The sequence below is a fragment of the Toxotes jaculatrix genome, chromosome 6 (genome assembly GCF_017976425.1).
Source record: "Toxotes jaculatrix isolate fToxJac2 chromosome 6, fToxJac2.pri, whole genome shotgun sequence".
Taxonomy (NCBI): domain Eukaryota; kingdom Metazoa; phylum Chordata; class Actinopteri; family Toxotidae; genus Toxotes; species Toxotes jaculatrix.
Genome location: NC_054399.1, coordinates 1790964 through 1814781, shown reverse-complemented (window position 1 = coordinate 1814781; position 23818 = coordinate 1790964). Strand labels below are relative to the sequence as shown.

The window sequence follows — 23818 nt, the reverse complement described above, 5'->3', positions numbered from 1 at the left end:
GTACAATATGGACTCTGCTAATATTTCCTCCATTGGCTTTAACATGTAACTTACTTCCTGCCCTCCATGTGAAATCGCTCTGCCTACGTGCGTCATCGTGATCACGTGACTGAAGCCCAGCTCACTTCTGGAGCCAGCCCCCAGCGGCAGCCGAGGAACTGCAGCTTTTTGAACGCGGAAGTGATCCTCGCTGCTGAAACCTACAACTCCCCCCTTGGTTTGGGCAGAAATAAAAGCCTGTGGGGTAAGGACAGTTTAAGAGGTGTAAAAGACAAAAATGAATGCATAGATCACAACATAAAATTTACCAAAACAAATCCAGAGTCCAGAGGTTTAAACTGCAGAAATGAAAATGCAAGTGAAGGCTGAGATATCATAAACTCCAATGTCACTAGATCCTACATTACCCAAAATGCAACTGGATAGTTACTTGTTAGAATTTGCCTACATTTTACGCCACACACCTAGTTTTAATCACAGCCCAGGCTGAGATAACCCTGATGGCAGATTTATGTTCTCAGACTTTAGACAGGTCCTCTAGAGCCACAGAAGACAGTCCACAGTCATTTCACAGGCTGAGCTGTACCTCCCATGATGAAATTTAGGGTTTTAGAGTATTCTGACACCTGTCACCTAAATTGTAGTTTATCTGAACTCTGTGTACAGGTGTGCAATACACAGGAATGTATGTACCAAAATAAAAAAAATACCAAACCCAACTGACATGCAGTAACCCTGGCACATTTGAGGTTGCTCACTTTGCCAGGTTGGTAATCCTGCCTTTGACACATAGATAAAGACAGAAATGAATAAAATAATAAAATATATGCTGACTTGATTAATTGTACTGAATATTTTTATTAGCCAGTAATGATTACACATCTATCCACTGCATAATAACCACATACCAAAAGTAGGTAGCATAATGTGTATGGATAATTCAATTTACGAGTAACAGTGAATGTGCTTGATATCCAAAGTTTCATTAGCATTGCATTTAAATCAAGTGTTATAAGTGTTATATATGAAAGGAGTATTGCAGTTATCACAGATGTCTCTGTTTATGAGACAAACATCTATAAAAAAATAAACTTAAATATTAAGCTATACAGTTAACTAGTTACAAAGGATGTTCCCATTACAAAGAGAAACCTAAATAGATTCCTATCTCTTAGGAACAAGTAATTTACAAAGATAATCATCAGTTGTTCTATCATTGGTCAGACTCTCGTCCCTGTCTCAGATCCATGTAAAATGTTGTGAGGTACCACACAAGAGAGGTGTTTTAGCTGTCCTCTCTTAACGTGTAATGAGTGGGTCATATTGGCAAAGTAATTCCAATCAGAAGCTTTAAAGCATCCATAAATATCAAAAAATTTTCCCGTTTGGAAAATGTATATTTTAACTCCAACAAGTGAAGCACCACATAGGGACGTGGGCCTACAGAAACTGAGGTCAGTGTAGGCCTGTCTTGTCTTGTGTCTTTCTCCCACTGACACAGCTTTTCTCAGCACTCTGTTCTTCAAAATGCTTAACACCACAGCAAAGCTTTAAGAGACAAGAGAGGCGTTGATGAACACGGACGTGCAGCGGGGTCACAGCAGTGGTTCTTGCCTCTTCTCCAGACTGTATTCCTGGGTCCGATGCACCTTCCACCCCAGCACTATCAGCAGGGCGATGCCCATGACCTTATAACCCACCTGCAAGCCCAGGTATCTGCGGGGGTCAAACAAAGATGGATGATTGCCAGCAGAGATGTGGTCCTATGTGCATATCTTATGTGATAAATGACTGATAAGAGTAATAAGGGATAAGTTTTCTAACCGGTTCCTTAAGATGTCGTTGTTATAGTAACCACAGCTAAACTTCTTTCCACACACACGCTTCCACCAGATACACGACGTATCAATGGCCATCCCGTAGAAAGCAGGGGCAGGAAGCCAGGCTGAGAGGGAGGAAGAAAGAGTGTATTCAAGGTAAACACATTTATCACCTACCAGAGGGAAATCTAACATTAGCTTCCAAAACTTTTTAAAAATATACTAAACAGGTTGAACGTCATAGTATTCATCAATGTCCTTAAAAGTTATATTTAACAACTCCTCCTGATTTTGTTGTAGCACTTAACAGCAGCCCCACGTCCCAGTGACCTGGGTAATTTACCAAAACATTATCCAATAATCTGTGCAATAATTTAGAACATTAATAAAACCCAGCACATTATTATAAAATGTTATTTAATTATTCTTGCTGTTATTAAAATATAATGAAATTTTCCCTATTGACACTTCTTTTTTCTTTTGGTAATGTCATATTTTATTGTATAAAAAGGAAATAAAAACAAAAAAGAAAAAATAAAGTGCATTGAAATACTAGTGAGTAGAGATTTAAGAATTTCTTAAATTATTACACAATTTATTGTTTCATTTATATATTTTACACAATTTATTCATGTGATTATTTCTTAACTTTGTTGAGTATCATAACAGTGAACATGACAGGCATTTGGCAATTTGGGGGAAGTACCAAAATAAATGTACCATTAATTCTTAATTCTTATTTTTTCTTTTGAGCATAGCACCAAGCAGAGTATTTGTGTCCTGACTTACCTAACACTCTCATGAGTAAAAACTGGATTCCTATAGCAAATGACTTCTCTTCAGAGGGAACAGATCTGAAATGAACAGAAAGAAACTGGAAAGGTCAATGTGTCATTCTGCATCATACAATACAATACTAGACAACTGTGGCAGTGAATGGGTACATTTGTTTCTAGATTCCAAAAACTGTCTTGTACTAAAAACATACAACTGTTAAACTTAATTTGTTTAAGATCACTGGATAATCTGTCAGAGCATCTTTATAAACCTTTGTGATACTAACTTCTCATCAAATCCCAACGTGAGTGGCAGTCCATTTGTTTTCCACTCATTCTCTCTCTCCTATATTGAGGGCTTAGTGCATTCATTTATTAGCTTCTGTATTTGACTTTTTACTGACTTCAAGAAGTGCATGGCAGAGACTCTTAAAACACAAGAGCAGCTCAGTGTTTGACTGCAGCAGTTACTGGGGAGGAAACAGTCATTAAATCTGTGTTTGAACTGGAGGGCAAGCAGATTGCATCCTACCACTCATATCAAATATCATATCAAATATATAAGAAATGTGTATGTGTATATACTGTAGTATACTGTAGTACATTGTCACCCCTTCTTACCTGAGCACCATCATGTACATGGGGTTATGAGTGAGGCAGGCGATCAGTGATGCCAGAGAGATGACGACCATGGCGGGGAGAAGTAAATGAGGGCAGCTGTTTGGACAGGGAGCTGGGCGCGCGTGACTCTCGCTCCCAGATACACACCTGCAGTTGGTATAAAGCTGTATCCCAAAAGAAAGCAAATATTAATGTTGTTATCTGTACAAAGAAAATTTAAAAAATCAACTTTTTACTTCATGTCATGTTGTACTACATCTGCGGTGATTCTCATTTCCCCCACTAGGGTTCAGTAAAGTGTATCTGCTTAACTGAAACACTTGAAGGACAAAGGGAGAAAGTGTGAGCTCAAATTAATTGGACTTTTCTGTGTAAAGGTGCATCTTACTTTACAAAGGCATTAACAAAGGTTTAATACAAGAGTATTCACATGCTTAAGGTAAAAGGAGGTGAATGTACACAGTTTGAAACGATGCATGACTGAATGTATCTGAACTGATGACTGTATAGTTCACTGTCATGCTAACACTTTTAGGTGAAGACTGTCAGTAAAAAGGCAAAATCCCAGCACATCCAACGTATGAGAGGAGAGGTTTGATTTTTGCAGATGTTCTTACAACTTTGTGACTCTTTCATTCTTTTTTTCTCCATCTAAAATTGATCTTTTTCTTTCAGACTATACCGTTTACTTTTATGTTAATTTATTCAAATGAAAACACAGAAATATCTTATGAAAATGTTTTCAGACCTTTTGACTACGACTTGATTATGCACATCTGAGTCAAGAAAGAAAGGAAGAAAATAATTATTCTGTGATTTCTGGGGATTAATTGATTAAACTGGTGGTGGCCGTCACTGTCTCTGCTTGTGCTTCAGTATTACACAGCAGGCTTACATGCTTAGTCAAAGTGACTAATACTCTATTAGCAGTCCCACGGTCCACCCACTGCAAGATTATTCACAAGCTGTGATGTTTAAATACTGACGTTTTGTCCTTCTCAAACACCTCCTATGTGCTCTCTGACTAATAAGCATTTATTAGACATTGATTTGAGCCACTTGTGTCCTGTTAGGAGCAGAAGAGACAAATCATGGAGGTCTCAGACTTCGTCCAACTGCTCCTGCATAAAATCTGTGATCAGTTCAAGGACCATATGGCAGATTTTCAACACAATCTAAATACAAGGATGCTGAAACAAGAGTGTGTGATTTTGTGTCTCAAATCTAAAGAGGCGTCAAAGGCCAAAGTCACTTCCTGCTCCAAGTGTCTACCTGACACTAGAAAAGTCTACTCCCCTGAAGAGCTGATTTCAACCCAGTCTCATCTGAATGGAAATCTATCTGCTGTATGTATTCCCAGCAGTACTCTCTCTGCCCCTGAGCACGCAGTTAAAGGTTAATCACAACCTTACATGCTAATTTACAGATCCTATGTCTGGCCGGGAAGCAAATGCTTGTGCCTTCTTCCCACCCTCAGAAAATTACAGGAGATTATGGAAGAAAATGATACAAGTTTTGAATACTCTGCTGGAAAAACAAATTCTCTCATCTTGGACCTGAGTCATTCTTTTGAATAAATATATCTAGCATTCCTATCTTACATGATTACTCTGCATCAGGTAATTTCACTGGTGATTTAGGCTGTTATATGATCTCATTCTAGTGCTACACACATTTTCCACAGATGCAAAAGGTAGCTAAAAGTTCGGTTTTACTTTTACAGCCCCTTATAACAAACACGTCTTTCACGTGTCCTAATGTTACATATATCAACACACAACAGCCTAACCTGCAGGTATTTATACTGTGGGAGGAAACCATGAACAGATGTTTAAAGGAGGCGCTGACCTGAACCCTGTGGGTGTTGTTGGGGTTTTTAGTGAAGTTGGTGCATCCTGCATGACACGGTGAAATGTACTCAATTCCATCAGAACCACACACAGGGTTGAAAGCGCTGGCAGGACAGGAGCAGTTGGAGTAACACAAGGACCGTGACCTGTGGAGGACAGAGGGCAGAGACAGACAGAGTGTCAAACACAAACAAGTAGTTGGGACTGAAGTTCAGAGCTAATGTCTTTAGTTTTTATAGTAGAGACAAACAAAAGCCTTTTCCCTGACATGTTCAAATACTCTACATTTGAAATAACTTTTAATGTAATTCAACTTATATGCACATTCATTTTCCATTATAAAGCAAACTGAGTCCAGGTCGTTTGCTGGAGGACAAAAACTACTTGTGATTCATTTTGTAGTGGAGCTCCAACAGCTTAGTGACCTACTTGCATTTTACTTGGCATTCAAATGGTTTGTTAAGCCTCAAGGATACACACAACGCATCCTGGTAAGAAAATGTATGAATGTTGACATATATTTCTTTTACATTATACCCCAAAGGTATAATGTAAACAATTCAATATCACAGATAACTGGACAGTTACAGGTAACAGGCATGTCAGTCAGTGTACAGCTGCCTATTCATCTCCCTCAGTGAGGATAATCAGAGGAGAGTTTAAAATGATGAATTGGTTTCTGGTGAATTTTTATTTTTTACTTTTTCTATTCTTTCTATTTGAAGTAATACTGAAAGGTACCAGAGTTTGGCCTGGTTGAGCCCGATTCTTGGCCAGTATAACCTGTAATTTACATATTAATTCAGTCCAGCTAACAGAGGAATGAGATTATTCTTGGCCCCCGGAATAGCTGACTTTCAAAATGGCATTCATATTTCACAAACAGCAGTTCTGCATTCATTTGTTAGGGTTTGTTTTATGAACAATGCACTCCATTTTGTTTTAAACTCCACCAGTGCATCCAAATAAAATAAAAATCCTCCCATCTCATCAGTATTGGAATAAAACTGTAGGACTTTTTATTTTGTTTGTTGCTGTAACAAAAATCAGTTAACCAACGAGTTTCTCTCTTCAGCAACTGAGCAAGTTTATTTTCTGCTTTTGAGAAAGGCTGCACCTCGATTTCATTGCATCTGAGTGAGAATGCCACAATGACAAACAATAAATTGTAACCAAAGCCAACAAAACTAGCCAAACCTTTGAGAAACAATGCTGTTCACACTCACCCATACTGTTTGTTTTGATAAGGGTAGACCTCTGAGACTTCCTGGGTGGGACAGCCCATGAAGAAGAGAGGGACACAGAAGAGAGTGGATATGGTCAGCATGACCACAGAGAAACGTGGGATGGTCTTCAGAGAGAGACCTGCCCTCTTCATGATGATCCCACCAACCAGCATCCCCACCGCTACTGCTGGCAGATTCATGGCACCTGGGAACCAGAAACAGCTCCGTTAAGTAAAGATGACTTTTATCTACAGTCTCTAGCTACAGACGTCCAAGGAGTTTCTGAACCATCCTGTGACATTTCACTTTATTTGTAAGCTGACACGTGACGTGACAGGTCACAACAGTCAGCTGACACTTGCTCCACGGTCAGTGGCGATCTAAAGTTGGATCTCCTCCTGAAGCCCCCATCCTTACATCTGCTCTCCTACAGTACCCACCTACTAGCAGGCTGCTGTATGCAGCCGAAGTGCTGTACTGCCGCTCCAGAAACTTGTTCAGGAACGTAGAGAGACCCGCAATCACTGAAGAGAAGCAGCACTGGGCCAGGACCAGGATCAGGAAGAGAGGGCTCAACAGGAGGTGAACAAACATTCTGGGGAACACTGATTAGACACAATCACATACAGACACACTGATTAGCACTGGAAATGACTTCAGCAAAAAGTTTCTCCGCCTGTTTATCTGTTACAGGACATGTTAACAATATAAAGCTATTATATGAACCTAACAGGTGGAACCTTTGAAGTCTGAAGATAACAAACTTACTTTTCAGGAAATCAAGTAAAGAGGTATCTGGCTTCTTGAAGTCACCATTCATGTCACTTTCACTTCCAGTCACCTGGAAAATAATATGCAGCAAACAGTGTTACAAGCAACGTTAATTACAGAATCCATTTTGCTAATATTTACTCAGCATGTAATGAACATGAGGTATTTATGATACAGCACCAAATCACATCAGGCCTGACGACTTTCTCTCTCCCTCCTCCTTTTCTCCTTCATGCCACATTCTCTAAAACAAGCCCCTGTCTCCTCGTGCCGGGTGGTAAATGATATCTGTTACTGCTGAAATGGCAACTTTGGTCTTAAACGGAGGAATTTAGCTCCGTATCGTTTACATATTTTTTTAAGCAGGTCAAGACCTGGACAAAGCCGGTTTAACAAACATAAGGAGGATGAAATCACTTTAGAGCAACAGACTTTATCTTTTCTGTGACTAACACATTCTGCAGATTGTTTAAAAGACCTGATAAACACAAAAAACTCACAAATCAGAACTGTAATATGTTCAATGGAAGGATAGCTACCATACGGAGTTATATGTTAATGGTGATAAATTATTTTATGTTCAAGGTGGTGAAAAAAAAAAAAAAAGAGGAAAAATTAACTTGCAGTACTGATGTATAGCCAGTAGGTGTCAGTAAAACATGAGAGTACTGTTATCACACTGAATCATGTCATAGCAGCAGAAAAGGACAAAACCTTTACATAACACAGAAGATAAATTCACCTACTGTTCAGTCATCAAACACTTCAGATCTCAGACAGAAAGAGTATGACTTACATTGTCTTCTGAAAGCATTCCGCGAGGGAAGAAAAAGTAGGGGATGGAGGTAAGAATCAGGCAGCCGGCAGTGATGAGCAGGCCCATCCACCAGGCCCCAACCCAGCGAGGATCACCGTGTCTCAGCTCCTGTTCCGCTCCTGCAGGAAACAGTTGTGAATACTGATCCACCAGACACAACGGTGACGCATCTACGCTGCTTCAACCTGTCTGGAAAATAACTGTGGGACGCCTGTAATAAACCTGATCATTACCTAAACCCAGTCTGTCCACATCCACATAGATCCGCAGCATCACCGAGCCCAGCAGGTAGCCGACGGCAGGGCCAAACACAGATACTGCAAACAGGATGGCTGTGAATGAGAAGAGGTAAGAGTTTCTGAAGCACTGCTCAGAGCTGGTCTGTGATTTTCTTACCAAACATGACCTCAGAATTACAAGGTCCTGTCTTTGTCAAAAATGATTTATTCTCATGTCAATATTCTTTGACAAGTTATTTCAGTTTGTGCAGGTTTATTTTGGCTTTTATGAACCAGTGGCCTTCAAATTTGAAAGAAAGAAAAGCTTTCAATGTCCGGAGTCTTTCTCTAACAAAGTTTGTTCCAAATGCACACAGGAAGACCAATCAGGTTCAGCCTCTTTACTGTGTTTCCTCACTGCTCTGTGACTGTGGAAAATCTTGCTGCTTTACATTTGGAAACCTCAAAATGAGTGAATATGAAATGAGGCATGAAAAATGAAAAATGAGGCATTTTATCATTTCCTGTTGTTTGTACTTGGTGAAAAGCTAATTTTTAAAGTTTAGCGACACAACACCACACCCCTCAGATTGTGTTCTCTTTATCTAAACAAACCAATCTATCTCTGAGCTACAGGACATTCACCTATGTAAAGAGGGGAGTTGCCAGGTCCTGCAAAATCATCAATGTAGGAAATCCCAAAGGGCTGGATGGGCACCGAGCCCACACCAAAGAGCAGCTGAGCGCTGGCCATGAGCAGCCACAGGTTGCTGGTGTCAGTCAGACGCCTGGTCTCGTCACGGCCACAAGACTCAGAGTCGCTTGAGTTCTGCTGCAAGTTGCAAATGTCGTGGCGATCTGGATCACAGCAGGTGGTAACACAGAGACAGAGACGGGGGGGACGGGGGAAAAAGAAAAGACAGTTAAACTTAATGACGAGCCAGGGGATGCAGATGTCCAACTTCTTCAATTTCCTGAAGCTTCACTGACTCTTCAGTGACACACTGTACAGTGCCAAGGTACTTTGTCTGGGGGCAAAATGAATAAAGGAAGAGGGAGATTGTTATTACAAATAAAACCGCCTGTGGATAATTCTAATCTCCTTAGCTTTCAGCGAGTGCACAGAGATTATGAATTTCCTTGAGATTTATACCACAGTTCAGCTGAAGAGCACCAGCATGTTTTCTAAATACACCATCCAGCTAAACACCAGATATTGTTTGACTCCCGCTGACTGCTATGGAGCCTTTGCTCAGAAGGTGCCGCAGTGTTCTGGACAAACCCTTAAGTCTCATAAACTGCCCTGAGATATTTGTACATTCATGTGTCCCCTGCTCTGGACTGAGAGCAGGGGACACAGCCCTTGTATTCAGGGGCTGTGTCTTACTGTGTAAAACAGAGTCGTATTCGTAGGGCTGGGATACGAAGTGAGGTAAGGTCAGGATCATGGCACTGGCAGCCATCAGTAATCCACCAACTCCAATAACGCGAGGACGGTGAACCCGATTTCCAAAGTAGCTCACGAACACGATCAGCACACTGTTACTGACCTAAGAAACAGACACAGACACAGGTTTAAAACAGGATCCACTGGACACTTTTCAAATCATTCCATTCACACATAAGCTGCAGGTCTCACAGTTTTCCAACTCTGCCAACAGACAAAACCAAATGTGGAAATGATAAATGCTGCACCGTAACACAGACGCAGTGAGGCACAATTCAGATGTTAATGTGCAAGAAATGTAATAAAATATAGAGGCAGAAAGAAACTCAAACATTTAAAGCTGTACTAACAGACTGTTTGGCCACTGGGGGGCAGCAGAAACAAGCTGTAAACACAAACCTCACATATTATTTGATATGAAGAACTTGTTCGCAACAGTTGTGATGGAAACTATCACTTCAATAATGAAGTGCAGCAACACACTGTATTTATAATATTCCATCTAGTTCACTAAGCATTAGCATTAACATCCAGCGAACTTAGCCACGCTCACATTACTCAAGCTCTCAGTGAAAGCTATAGACAAACAGTGCTTGATAAAGCTGGCTAGCTAGCTAACACTGACATATATAAACAGTCAAGACCATGCAAAGAGAATGGATTAGCTCCACATCAGTGGCCTATACTGTGCTAGCAAGCTGATGATAATATTACAATTTATAAATCCTGTTTCAAAAAAAACATAAAGTTAGTCAAAGTATACTCTGGTGTAGCCAGACCGATCTCTGCACTGTGCTGATGAGTCAAATACAGTCTGTGGTTTCAGATATAGTTTACAGTCAAACTATAATAGCAGTGTATCTTCAGTTACCTCATCTGTAAATATCAGTGAGGTTAAAGTCACTGACTGATGTCTGGGATGTTCGCTCGTGCCTGCCTACAGAATAACTGTGCAGAATAACAGAACGCTGGCTGCAGTTTGCTGCAGCCATAGGGTTTAACTTATAACAAGGATTTTCTGAATGTTACGTATACATGTAGGACCTTTAAATAAGAGGAGATGAGAAACTGAACAGTCCATGTTTGTGTTTTGATTCAATGTGCAATCAAATCAGATCTGATGAATGACACTGAAACTCCAAGTACAACCAAATCCTGATCCAAATAGAACTAAAAATGGCTAAATGTCAACACAGTGATTTCATTAGTGACTAGCGACCTATGGCCTTGGATACTTGAAACCTAAAAAGCTGGAAAACATTTATCAGTGTGATGCATTTAATTCCCACTTGAGCATTAAACACCCAGCTCTCTCCACATCGAGCACGTACAGAACATTGTGTCATTAATCCTGACCCCGTATCTGTAATAAAACTGTTCCAAAACACTCAAGTCCTCCCTGAATTGTGAGGAAGTGTGATTTTGACATGTTACTTATTCTCAATTCCTCCTTTGTCATCGGTATCCTTGAAATAAAGATATCATGATCGCAAACTGTGTGAGGGCATGTTATTGTTGGCACATACCTCATTGAGAGAGGAAATGGTTCCTGAGGAGTAGCTGCTGAGGCCATAGCGTCTCTCAATTGTGGTGATGGTGCTCTTGAAGTAAGAGCTGTACAGCAGCTGAGAGAACTGCAGGAGGCCGTGGCACAGGACGAACAGCTAGGACAGAGACATGGTACAGGAAGCTTGAGAACAGAGATGCTGGGATATGAAAAGATACAGACGAACAGGACAGAAATGTCAAACCTTAAAAAAAATTTGAAATTGATTGCCCCTTTGCTTGAAGCAATCTGGCTGTGGCATCTTGTAACTGAACATACAGTGAAATCTTAGAAAAAACTTAGAGAACCACAAAGATGCGTTTGCAAATGTACAACAGTCCGTATGCTCTGACAGATTGTTAGAGCTAAAATAGGTTGTAGTCATAAATGTCAGCTGTGAGTTTTGTGCAATCAGCCTCAAGAGACATTTGGCAGCAGATCTGACTCAAAGCTTAAAACATATTCCTTCTGAGGGGCCTAAATTGTTTCAAGGAACAGAAATCAAAATCAATTCAAAGGAACCACACCATTATCCCACGTGTGGCCAGTGGTTTGCAAGATGTAAGCGTAGTATCAATCTTCCCAAACGTGCAGCTCAGCGACGAGGTGTTGGACTCATCCCAACTGATACCGTATCAGTCTCCAACCGACGGCATGATTTTGTCTCATGGACTCTCTCCGCACTCAGGGATGTGGAAACATCAGTCGCCCTCTGGACGGACTCCCAGAGATCTGGCAGAGCCACTCGCCTGTCTGAGCGTCAGGTGGCGTTCACAGACGCCCGTATGACTCTCTGTATGTGGGTTTATACGCTTGAGAAGCCATGAATGCAGCAGTGACGCTAAAGATACGTGTTGAGATTAGAAGTGAATTTGCTATGAAAACAGTGATAAATCCAAGCTTTCAGTTTGTTTACTGCCTGCCAGGTCGGCGGAGGGAGAATAAACTATTCGTTCGACTCAGAACAGTTAATGCTCCTATTAAAGCCTGGCTTTATGGTTTGCTGGTCCACACAATAGATGCTTTTATACTACTGTTAATATTTCATCCTCATTTTTGTATCAAATTGGCTTCACTTATCTAAATGATTGGGCAGGACCTATTTGCTCGAGCAGGCAAAAAGGTTCTTTTGTTTGCAGTTTAGATTAACACAAAAAGTTAGCTCGAGCTTTTCGCCTCGTTCTTTATCCGAAGCTTCAGGTCAACTTCAAATCCACTTTAGGCTTTAACAAAGTTGGACCAATATTTATACTGCTGCTAAGGCCTGATACAAATATCATGTCTCAGAGACAATTCTTTGGCTTTTAGACAATTTGGCTGTAACACTTAAGTAGTTTTTGACAACACATAATCCATTATACTACAGAATTTCACCTTTAGCCTGAAAAATGGCAAAAATGGTGTTTTCCAGCAGCCAGTCATTATCAATCAGGTCAATTATTCTCACTGAGGGAATGTTTCTCAATGTTGAAACCGCGATAAGATATTCACACAGAATTAGAAGCTGCAGAAAAGAGAAGCAGCATCAGAAATACAGTTGGTCCTGAATGCTACAGTGTGTCACACTGTGAAGAAACATGGTTTTATTATTTATCCACACTATTAATACAAGTGATTTAAGCCTATCTGATGTGGCTGCAGTGTTGGATTCTCGGTGGATTATGTACATATCTGTCCTTTCTGAACACTCTCAGCTCCATCTGTCTGAGGGTTATTGTCCCAGCCTTCAACCCTGCTGTGAGGGGAAGAATTGAGGGAAGTTCACACTTGAATTTCAAAAGCTTTTATTTCAGAGACACGTGTTGTAGCTATGGCGCTAGACATCCATGGTTTTCCATGCGGAAATCTTTTTTTTTTTTTTGGTAACAAAAAAACCCGCTTGACCCGCTTGGTCAAAAACTAAAATAAAAGGAAAAGCTAAGTGTGTGAAGTCTCCCAGGATACTTGAAAGAAACAAAAGCTGCAGAATCACCTCCCTTCATTGTGAAACACACATAAAACAGTTTTGCTGCACAATAGCATCATGAACAAAGGAGGGTTTTTGCAGATTTACAGATCAACACCACACTCGTGTCTGCCAAATACAAGGCTACAGCTAGGACACGGTTAGTTTAGCTTCGCATAAAGAATGAACACGGGGGAAACCGCACACCGCAGCACTGCACATCTAATACAAGTTAGATTAAAAGTTTAAAAATGGCCGTTAGTGGTTTTACGGCAGGTTAGGTGTGGGACTATTTCTTGCTCGGAAGCAGTGACTTCCTCATCTTTTGTTCTCACATGGAGGTCGTAAGGCAGCAGGGACTTTAAAAAAAAGTGACTGCTTGTGGACAAGTAGTCCAGTCCACTCATCTGACTGTCAGCACAAAGTGAATCAGTGTATTTCCATGAATGCTGAACTGTTACTTTAACTCTGTGATACAGCCACAGACGTGCTCAGGTGCACTGAGGTGTGCAGGGACGCTGACAGGAGCCGAGCGCTTCCAAACATTTCTGTCCCACGCTTCAGGATAGAAACGGTGCGTGCCCCTCAGCAGAAACTTGGCTTGGATTTTGACAGAGGTATCCTTGAAGAGAGTTTGATGGTGTAACCCGGGTGCAGTCTAGGTGTAGTCCACAGTAGATAAGTTCAAAGTGGTGAAAAAACAAACACCGTGTCCCGATGAACCAGAGCAAACAGAGAGCAAAGTGCTGTACAGCATGTACTGGTGTCAAGGAAAGATGGATGGATATTATGAAAATACTGTGAAACCATTTCTGGCTAGTGAAGTGATTAGGTTTCATGTGAAGATTTTCTACTCTTTCATTGCGACTGGGAGGCACAAGGAGTCGAGAGATCTGGCATTTCAGTTTGACGCAACACTCGAGAAGAGATACTCCTCTGCTTCCACTTTTCACAGCAGCAGGAAAGACTTGCAGAATTAGCTTAGTGACATCACTCTCTGCTTAATCACCTTATTCTGAAATACTCCCACTATCTACTTTTAACATTACATACCTTTGAATTTTCTGTGCATTCATGCTGTGTAAGGTCACTGTGAACTTTCAGACTGAATGATGTGGCCATACTGTTTCACTGTCCTCCACCCTCTCTGTATTTGTACATCTTGATTTCCACACAGAGGGGGCTCTGAAGTGAAGACCTCAAATGATAAACAAGAGAAGCTCTGCAGTAGCTGGACCTACCACAGTCTGTGTGAGAGCGCCGAAGCGAAACGCTGGACAGATTTTTCTGATAAATCTTCACCTTCTGGAAATGTAGAAGTTGCTCAAATTGTTGCGTCTTTCATTGTCTCCTCCAAACTTACAGAGCAGCAGAGTATTAGTCACACTTCATTCACACAGAGGAGAAGACAAGTCATTTCTCACTGAGTTTTGAAAGCAACCACCAAAATGCAACATGGAGTTTTGGCTCATTATTAGTCATGACCCTGGAACAAACTGTTTCTCTGCCATTATTGCCATACAGTGAAGTAAACTGCTGCTTTTAGCACGCAGCGTGATTACACAGTGGGTACTTCTAATATTAGAGCCAGAAGTGAGGAAAATCTACCAAAACCTGAACTGGAAACAGCTAAAAACATAAAAACTTCTGTCAACATTAACTGAATGAAGTATTTAATTAGAGAAAAACAAAATGCTCATCGTTTTCTTCCATTCAGATCCACCTGAGGCAGAGTGTCTGATGCTGCAGTGAACAGGCGACTGAAAGAAAATCAACGAGAATAAATTCTGACAATACATTCAATAATTTTTCAAGCAAAAACGCCACAGAATCGCCTTCCTGCGTTTCGTGGTTTTACATTACTGCAGCTGAGCGTTTTTCATATTTAGATTTTTATTTTTGATGGGCCTTTAATCAGTTTCTGATATTTTACAGACCAATTCATGAAAAATAATCAGCAGATTATTGGTAATGAAAATAATAACTTTTTTCATGAATTCCTATTTTCAGTTTAGCAGAAGGAGCAGTCCGTGAAACAGCGTGAAACTTCAATCTGACTGAACTCAACCTGAAAGTCAACATTCCTCCAGCCGAGGATAAAACACTGTTTCAGCTCTTTTATGGTGAAAATTCCTCTCAAACAAAACGCTCGTGGAAAACTTTCTTTCCTTGACTCATGTCAGGTTATGTCAAAGCAGATCAGATCACGCCCACGACACCACAACGACTGAAAGCGCAATTAAACGTGATTTAAATCAGTTCTGACTGACGCTCCTTAGGTTTGGAGGCACCTCGACTTTGTGCCTGAGAGCTTGTTTGTCTAAGGTGAAGCTCTGTTTACTCTGCGCCACCGCGCAGGACACACATCCTCAGGCTTTCTGAATAAAACCAGTACCAGCTCTCATTTGTCTTTTTTGTAATTTCAGGATCATTATTTGTGTGAACTTGTGCAGCCCTCTAAAGATAAATCCAGTCCATGTGGTTACATAAACAATGGGAGAACAAGTGCTGCAGGTTAGAACCAGACATTTCCCAGCAGCTCTGTGGCCTGTCCTCCAGCACCGGCGCCTACCTTTATGCTGCAGCGTAATGTCCCCGGTCTCTTCATGGTCTTGGGGGACTGTATGTCCATGAGTTCTGCTCGTGTCCTCACGCGCTCGGCGGAGCTCTGGGAGTTCGTGTCGGAGGCTGGAGCCTGCTTTCACCCCCCCGGTGAGCTGGAGGGCTGTTTTATCTCCGCCGGTGATGTCAGTGGACTCAGCCCACAGCTCCACGCGCAAATGTTTTGAAACTTGTGAATTGAGAACAGACAGTCCCGCGCTGATTGGCTGAGTCACGCGCGGACCTGTGCAACGCTTTACCTGTGAGAGCGCGACCGGATGTGTTGACCGTGATGTGAAAGACGACGAGTCACCGTTACTCACGCGGTTATTTACACGCACTTGATAAACGGTTCGTTTCCTTTTTTTTTTGTGAATATGAAGCGCTGTCCTCCGTCCTCTGTCCTCCGTCCTCACAGAGCGCGAGCCTCCGCTTTGTTCTCAAACTGTCTTAATGCTCCATTAATCGCGGTATGCGGCGCCCTGAGCTGCTTCCGCCTGGAGATAATGAGTGGAGGGCCTGCTGATGGCTGCACCCGATTACACCGAGGAGGGTCAGTGTGGCCCCCGACGGCCTGTCAGTCATTTTACCCACAATGCATGTTTAACTGTGTGCTAACTGACTCCAGGTGAGTCTTGTTTTTGTTTGTTTTAGTCACTTCAGTGTGAAAAAGAGAAAACCAAACCATCAACAACGGAAGTTTATTTTTCTTTGTTTGTAAATATTTATCAGAATTAGTTGTTTCAGCAGTTTTTGTCTCTGGATGTGGTTCAAATATATTTACATACTAAGACTTATAAACATATTACGGAAGAGGATTAGGGCCACTAAAAAAATATTTTTTAAATAAAAAAGATTTTTTTCGGGGGTGTAAGAATTCTGACTTTTTTCTCAGAATTCTGACTTTAACTCTGACTTTCAGAATTCTGAGATTAAAGTCAGAATTCTGAGAAAAAAGTCAGAATTCTGAGATTAAAGTCAGAATTCTGAGATTAAAGTCAGAATTCTGAGAAAAAAGTCAGAATTCTTACACCCCCGAAAAAAATCTTTTTTATTTAAAAAATATTTTTTTAGTGGCCCTAATCCTCTTCCGTAACATATGTACCAGCACTAATCACTGCAATCAAACAATTAAAGACCCACCTGGTACACTCCGTGTATAATGTACAGTTTTCAGCCCTGATCACAGCTGTAATATAATGACATCATTTCCTGTTTCCAGTAACGGATGAGAAGTGTTGTGGTTTCTGTGTCTGCCTCAGGTTAAGTTAGGATGAATTCAGGTTCTGTGCTTCGTGAGTCTCACAGTGTTTAAAAAACCATGTATGACGTCAAATATATGGAATAAACACCATGAAGCTGAGGAAGCATACAATTCACAGGTGCTCGTGCTTTCGTTTTATTTTCTGAGGTCAGACATGAAATGATGAGAGACTGTGTCGAGACTCTGTTCCCTCTCCGCTCATTCAGTGAGGCCCTGCTTCTGTTTCCACTCTCAGAGTCTGACGTGCTCTTGAAAGGTTTGGACAATGGCCTCTGTCTTCAGCACGTCTGAACAGTATCAACACAGGCGTCCAGGACCGGACGCAGACACTCAACTGGTCCCTGTGGAAAAGATGCTGATTGATCAAATAACTGGGCTCCTGAGCAAAAAAAAAGATATGAGAATTAATCTTTGAGAAGGATCATTTTCAAGTGTGTGTTCAGGTGTTGTACAGTGGCATCGTGATTCAGAAGGTATCACTGACAAATACACAGTAAAGAATAGAAACAGCAGATGAAACTGTGATGTATCAAAGCTGAGTCACACTGAGCTGAATCCAGGCTCGAACCTCCGAAAGAGAAAACACATCTATTTTTATAAGTGGCTACTAGAAGGAATGAGAGCTGTTCCAAACGCAGGGTTATGGAGTTACCTGGAGCAGATTTCAGAATGTATGAGAAGGAGAAACAGGCCTCAGACGGAGCTTTTTCTGTGGCGACTCCTCGGCTGTGGAACAGCCTGCCGGAGGCCATTAGACAGGATGAGTCTGCCGATGCTGTTAAAATGCACCTGAAGATCCAGGTTCATTCTCTGGCTTCTGACTTAACCTTTCATTTTATTGATTCCTCCGGTTTGAATTTTTTTTTTTTTTTTTTAAACGTGTTTCAGTTTGAATCTTGTTTTATTTTCAACACATGTGCACATGTACGCATACACGTACCAGGACTTGGACGTAACCTAGAAACTGCCTGTAACCTCAAACACAGAGTGACGTCCTGGTTTTTACTTTGCAAACCCGTCCAGATAACCGAGTAAAGCATGCAGTATTGTGACACCACAGTCTGGTAATGAGAGTGTTCACTTACTCAACATGTCTTGCGGCTGCATTGCATTGTTGCCTATTAGGATGCTGCTGATGAGGAAACTGAAGAGCAGCTCTGCAGAACTGACACAGGCTCTTTTCACTGTGATAAACTCAAACATGACGATGACTGAAAATTTTGAAAGGTCATCATCAAACGCTGCTCTGCGTGTGTGGAAACATTTCAACTTGACTTTTCATCACTGACGTTGCACTGGTTTTACAAAGAAAATGAGAACACTGCACTGCTACGAGAAGCCACCACAAACATAAACCTGAAAAATTCGTGCTTTTAAATGTGAATTTTTCCTCCAAGCTTCTGCAGCAGACCTGCTGGAACGACTCTGCTCAAATTAGATTTTACATAACTTTCCATTACAACATCATGCAGTGCAGCATTCATGTGGCAGCAACCTCAGCCTAAAGCTGAGGAGGCAAAACAAAAGCAACTTGACAAAAACAATGAAACTAAGACAATTAAGTTTCCATAACAGGAGTCATGTTTTACATGTACGTGCCAGTACAGTCTGTGAGCAGAGCTGCGTAAACTCTGTGCTCATTTTTTTTTTAACACTTTCAAAAATGAACTGAGATTATCAACAATATGTGAAGAAATAACAGCTTTGACTTTATGTCAAAGGCGTCTGTGTTTTGCATTGCAGATATCTACTCAGTTAGCATGCTAACCAGCTAGCCCTCGTCCGTCCCATCGTGTAATACCACTTTGTACCTTAAGGGGCAACAGTGAGTCACTGTAGCATCCAGTCTGCCCTCAGTCCAACATGAGAGGATGAAGTAGTAGTAACTGTAGTGGGCGATGAGCCTGTGATACAGCCGTCCTCTCTCTGAGACATCAGTTACTGATGCTGCTGCTGCTCCAGCTGTCCTCCCTCACGTCCTCTGCTCCTGTCTCCTCTGTGTCCTTCCTGTCTCTCTGACTGGGCAGACTGGGCAGACTGGGAGTGAGGTCACTGTCATCCGTCTGACAACAACAGATGAAAACAGCTTGTGTGTCAGCAGCTGCCCTAAGCTGAGGTTAGATTTATTCAAGCTAACGTTCAGTGTGAGGGTGGAAGGTTGGCTGTGAGTGGAGAGTGAGCACCAAGGAGTGCATTCATTGTTTCTTACAATGGTGATGGACACCCCGACTTCCTGTTAATATGCTGCCCCCTGTTTGTTTGGAGTGTGAATCAGTTATTTTAATGCACGTGTGCTAAAACAGTTCTGTTGTTTTCGGTGCACAACTAAAGAGTGATACTGATGCACTGTATGCTTCTATTGATAAAGAGGAACATGAAGTAGGCTTATTGTATTTAAAAGATCCCATTTAATTTGTGGATACGAACTCGGGAACATGCAGTGACCATACAGACACATCACAAAGATGTTAAAGGTGTGAGAATACGATTAGACCAAGCTGGCAGGCAGTTCTGTGTATTCACAGTGATTATTAATGTTCTAGTTCATCTCGAAGATCAGTCGGAGAGTCCTGTGAAGAGCTGTGTTCTGACACAGAACAATCAAGCTTATAAAGTAGAAACATTAGGATTATTTTCTTTGGAGGAAGTGATAGTGGAAATAAAATGTACAAAAGAGGAAGGATATGGTGGCTTTCAAACAATAGTGTCCAAAATTCACAACGGATGTTGTTCTAAAAAACGTTTATATATATGTAGCTTTGTGGCGCTGATATTGCAGGAGCTGTGGCGTCTCCACGTCTGTTCCACGCTGCAGAGTTAAAAACAGCTGAGTCATCTCCACGTCCGTCGGGAGACAGGAAACTCATCTGCAGCAGCATCCAGGGAAAACAGTGTGCCATCGGGAGAGGGCAAAGAAATCGTCTCAGCAAACGCAGCTCTGGTTTCCAGGAAGCCTCTCGTACCGAGCCTGAGTGAAGCAGCACGCTTGACAACACGCTTACATACACAAGTGAAGCCCTTAAATCTACTTTGGTACCTACATCACTCTGCTGTAGAGTTACTCTCATCCAAACCACATCTACAACGTACACTGTTTCACTAAGTTACAAAACTGTAGAAAATCATTTTGTCAGAAGCTTTAAAAAGGTTTAAAAAATGTTCCATGGCACAAAAAACTCCAGAAGTGTTGATGTTCTGTGTAGATGAGGACATCTGTCCATAGTTCTGGTCCTCTTGCCAGACGCTTTCAAAGCATATCAAACAATATTCAACAAAAAAAAAATCCTTTTACTTTGCTATGTTGTAAAAAGGTAATTCAACTATATAAAAACTCCAAAAGACTGTACAAAATAAAAGCGCTGGGCGCAGGTCTGCTCTTTCATCTGATAAGGCACGACTTCCTACATGTATTCCTTACGGACAGTGTCCACCAGTCTTTATTGAAAAAGCCTTCAGACATAAGCCCCCAGCGCTGCGTGGAACTCTGTGAGACACTGAACCAGCTGCTGAAACTTGGGCCTCTCCTCTGGGTCCAGGGCCCAGCAACAAGCCATCACTGCAAACCTGCATCACAGGGGGAAGCACAACAGATGGGTCAACTTCAGTGTGTGCACGTGTGCAGTTTCAGGACAGTACGGGCTGTTTGGTGTCAGACTTTACAGGCTTCAGAAACACGAGCTGCCTGTGCAGCTCTGATATTAATGTGCCTGAGCTGTAATGTTTTATTTTGCAGCCCCTAATATTCTGGAAAGGGAAGTCGTCGCCTCACCACCTATTGTATCCAGAAGGAAACCACGTTCAGTTATTTAACAGATTTCAGGTGATGATTCGCTGAGCTCTTTGTGGAGACTGAACACATGATATGACCGAGCAGGAGCAAATATATGAAAATCAAATAAACAGACATTAAATCAATATAACTGTATTTTCAAACACAGCCTCTAAATGCTGTTTAAATTTGTAAACAAATCCTGAAAAAATAACATAAGTAATAACAGTCATTAATCTTTTCTTCCTAAAGTTCAGGCTGTGAGTGTCAGGCTCTTACACAACACCTTCACCAATGTTGCCACAACCACCGAGAGCTTGAACTCTCACTTTCAGTGGATCACAGATGGCAGGTTAATCGACCTGGGTGGTCCGCCCCTGCAGCCCTGATCCGAGCCAGGAAAAACCCCGTTCCTGTTCAGAAGTGAGACGGCAACGACCTCATCGCAACCTTCATATTGAGGAAGTGCTCTGTAAATAATAACGCCGGGGAGGGAAAATGACGCCTGTGGGCACGGGCTGCTCCTTCTTCTTCTTCTTGACAGTTGCAGGATGTTGATAAGCTTCACTGTTAGCAGCTGAATATTTCAGTTTGATTCAGCTCTGTTATTGTATAAACAGTGTGTCACTAACACCACACTACGCTGGGTGAAAGTCTGCAATAACAAAACTGTCGGCAGTTAAACACACACATGCTCATATCACTGGGCCGACCACCAGCCCTGTCCATCGGGCTGCAGGGGACGACTAACTAACTAACTAACTAACTAACTACTTATTAGTACATTTCATAAAAAACACAAGCCACGCCATCATTTGGAGCCAGCTCCCGAATATTCCGATTTATCTGTGGGTAGAAATTTTAGGAGGAATCGTGTGTTTTTATTCTTCAGTAGAGGAACTTACACCAGCTGCTGCTCACAATTCTAACCAATTAATTCCAATCAAAATGTAGTGTTTGTATTTGCGTGACTGTGTGTGTGTGTGTGTGTGTGTGTGTGTGTGTGTGTGTGTGTGTGCTCTGTAAACCAACGTACAGTTCATCTGGACAGTTGATAGGTTGTGCTATTCTGTAGCCGTCCTTCAGGTAGGCCGACATCTCAAACGGGTCAATGTCGACGTAGGGGGTCTGACCCAGAGTCATCAGCTCCCACAGGGTCACTCCGAAGGCCCACTGTGAAAACACGTGATTATCACTGAGACCAGCGCTCAGCCTTCACTTGCACTGTTTCCTACATACAATCAACACAAGCAGTTGTATTAAATATGTTATTATCAAACAGGATAAACAGAACAACCATTTCTATCCAAGCTGCGGAAAGACTGAAGTGTCCAGATACAAAATGTTCCACAGGAACAATTCAAGGAAATTCTGTTGAAAGTTTTATGCAGAATATAAATCAGTGCTGCAAGTTTTTATACAGAGACGCAGAGTGAACAGCAGGGAGGAGCTTCAGGCCCACGCTGCTGGTTTTCTACTGACCTTTCCCTCTGACCTCCCACCATGGAAAAAGGAAAAGAAGTATTTCATCATGACCATTTATCTCCCATCAGTCACGCTGACAGTAGGTGGTGACTGTTCGCTCTGGGAGTCACGCTTATTCTTATCAAAAGCAGAACTGTTCATGAGTTACTAACCTGACAGTGACTTATGAACAGATCTGACCCAACGATCCCTGGAAAAGCCCCAGTCTGTGTCGTGTTAGTGTGTCAGAACCGTTAATGGGGTGACACAGGACCTTTAGAGGAAGTGAAGGGAGCGGGTGAGGACAGAGGACGCGGCGATGGGAGGCCTGTACAAACGTATCGCACAGTGAGCCACGCTGTTCCCATATCAGGCCACTGGCAACATTCCCAACAATGCCTAAACATGGTCCCTCTTTGTAACCACTGATATAACGTATGGAGTGTTTATGTGCGTAACAGCGGCGTGTGTGATGCACTGATGATGATGTACAGCTCCAGGTATGTGTCTGGATTTCTGCTACAGCCTGGCTTGCTGTTAATGCCAGGCTTCCGCTGACTGTACGTGCTGGGGAGGTGGGTGATTGCCGTGGAGCAGCGTGACCATAAGAGGAATGCAGAGGGGTGGTGGCATGTCTGGCTGGTGTCTGAATGGTGTCTCTGGGGATCTGTTAAGCTTCCCGTCTGTCTCCGCCACACCCGCCCTACTATCCTGAGACAGGAAAGAGGGAAGAGCCAGAGAGACACGAGGCTCTGCACTGCTCCTCCCTTCCCTCCGATACCTCAACCATCTAAAAATGTCTTCAATGCAACTGGTGCCGTTTCCTGCATCACCTTCTCTGTGTATTTTATCTATTATCTATTCTAAACCTTGAGAGGCAGGAGGTGAACACACTGAATACACTGTCCACAGATACAGGGTCGTATCCGTAAACTGTACATGTGGTACTTCATTTCTTACCACGTCACTTGCACTAGAGAAGTCATTGTTGAGCAAGCTTTCCAGGGCCATCCAGCGAACAGGCCGGTTCTCGTTATCCCCCAGACAGTGGTAATCCATGGGAAACAGGTCTCGAGCGAGGGCATTGTCTGTAATCTTCACCTGCATGTTGTCGTCAATGCTGTCGGGGGGAAAGTTTTAGTAATTAAATACCAAACCAAATCACCTGAAAGCTACAGGGAAGAACTGAGGACAAACGACGACAGTCCTGAGCCGGGTCACAGACACTTACACGCAGTTCCTGGCGGCGAGGTCTTTGTGGATGACCTCCCTGCGAGCCAGGTAGCTCATTCCACATGCAATCTGGATGGCCATGTAAACCAAGTCCTGCTGAGATATCGCCTGAAAGGAAATGAAGGAGGGAGAGACGATGAGCAGTTGAGAAGCAGAGGCAGGAAAAACAAAAAAAAAGGAGGGAGCGGGGACAAAGGACCACAGCTGACATGACTTAACTGTGGTGAAACTGGTCTTCTGTGTCAAACTGCTCTTATTTCCTTTAAAGTGTGACATAATCAACTTTGGGTCAAAGATGGGAGTCACATACACACGAGCCCCTCACTTTTCCTCTCGTGCCTCTACGAGGTTCACATTCGAGTGAAACGCGTCACGTTGCTGGATGGATTTCCACAAAACATGGAAACATTCATGTTCCTCAAACGATGAAATGATCCCTTCGTTTTTCTT

The 23818-nt window shown here is 42.2% G+C and overlaps 2 protein-coding genes across 4 annotated transcripts in view; both read right to left on the bottom strand.

The window, feature by feature from the left end:
* Nucleotides 1–838: 838 nt before the first annotated feature.
* Nucleotides 839–16025, bottom strand: slco2a1 (solute carrier organic anion transporter family, member 2A1). Its single transcript, XM_041039737.1, has 14 exons — nt 15610–16025; nt 11073–11210; nt 9487–9649; nt 8745–8957; nt 8115–8213; nt 7861–8000; nt 7062–7134; nt 6734–6898; nt 6294–6498; nt 5066–5213; nt 3218–3381; nt 2610–2674; nt 1825–1945; nt 839–1716 (listed from the first exon to the last, which is right to left on the bottom strand). The coding sequence occupies exons 1-14, from the start codon at nt 15667–15669 to the stop codon at nt 1596–1598; spliced, it is 1875 nt and encodes a 624-aa protein (XP_040895671.1). The 5' UTR covers nt 15670–16025; the 3' UTR covers nt 839–1595.
* A 3265-nt stretch (nt 16026–19290) lies between these two features.
* ryk (receptor like tyrosine kinase) overlaps nt 19291–23818 on the bottom strand; it is a 30213-nt gene continuing 25685 nt past the window's right edge. For all 3 annotated transcript variants that reach the window (XM_041041082.1, XM_041041084.1, XM_041041083.1), the window contains 4 exons: nt 23367–23476; nt 23096–23255; nt 21708–21844; nt 19291–20466 (listed from right to left, as the gene is read on the bottom strand). In XM_041041082.1, coding sequence (XP_040897016.1) covers nt 20355–20466; nt 21708–21844; nt 23096–23255; nt 23367–23476 — 519 coding nt within the window. In that variant the 3' untranslated portion in view covers nt 19291–20354. The remainder of the gene's footprint in view (nt 20467–21707; nt 21845–23095; nt 23256–23366; nt 23477–23818) is intronic.

Coding starts and splice junctions, on each gene's coding strand:
- slco2a1 (XM_041039737.1), bottom strand. CDS start 15,669: ATGGACATACAGTCCCCCAAGACCATGAAGAGACCGGGGACATTACGC. Junction 2,675..3,217: donor ATGTACATGATGGTGCTCAG/GTAAGAAGGGGT, acceptor TGTTCATTTCAG/ATCTGTTCCCTCTGAAGAGA. Junction 1,717..1,824: donor AACGACATCTTAAGGAACCG/GTTAGAAAACTT, acceptor TGACCCCCGCAG/ATACCTGGGCTTGCAGGTGG.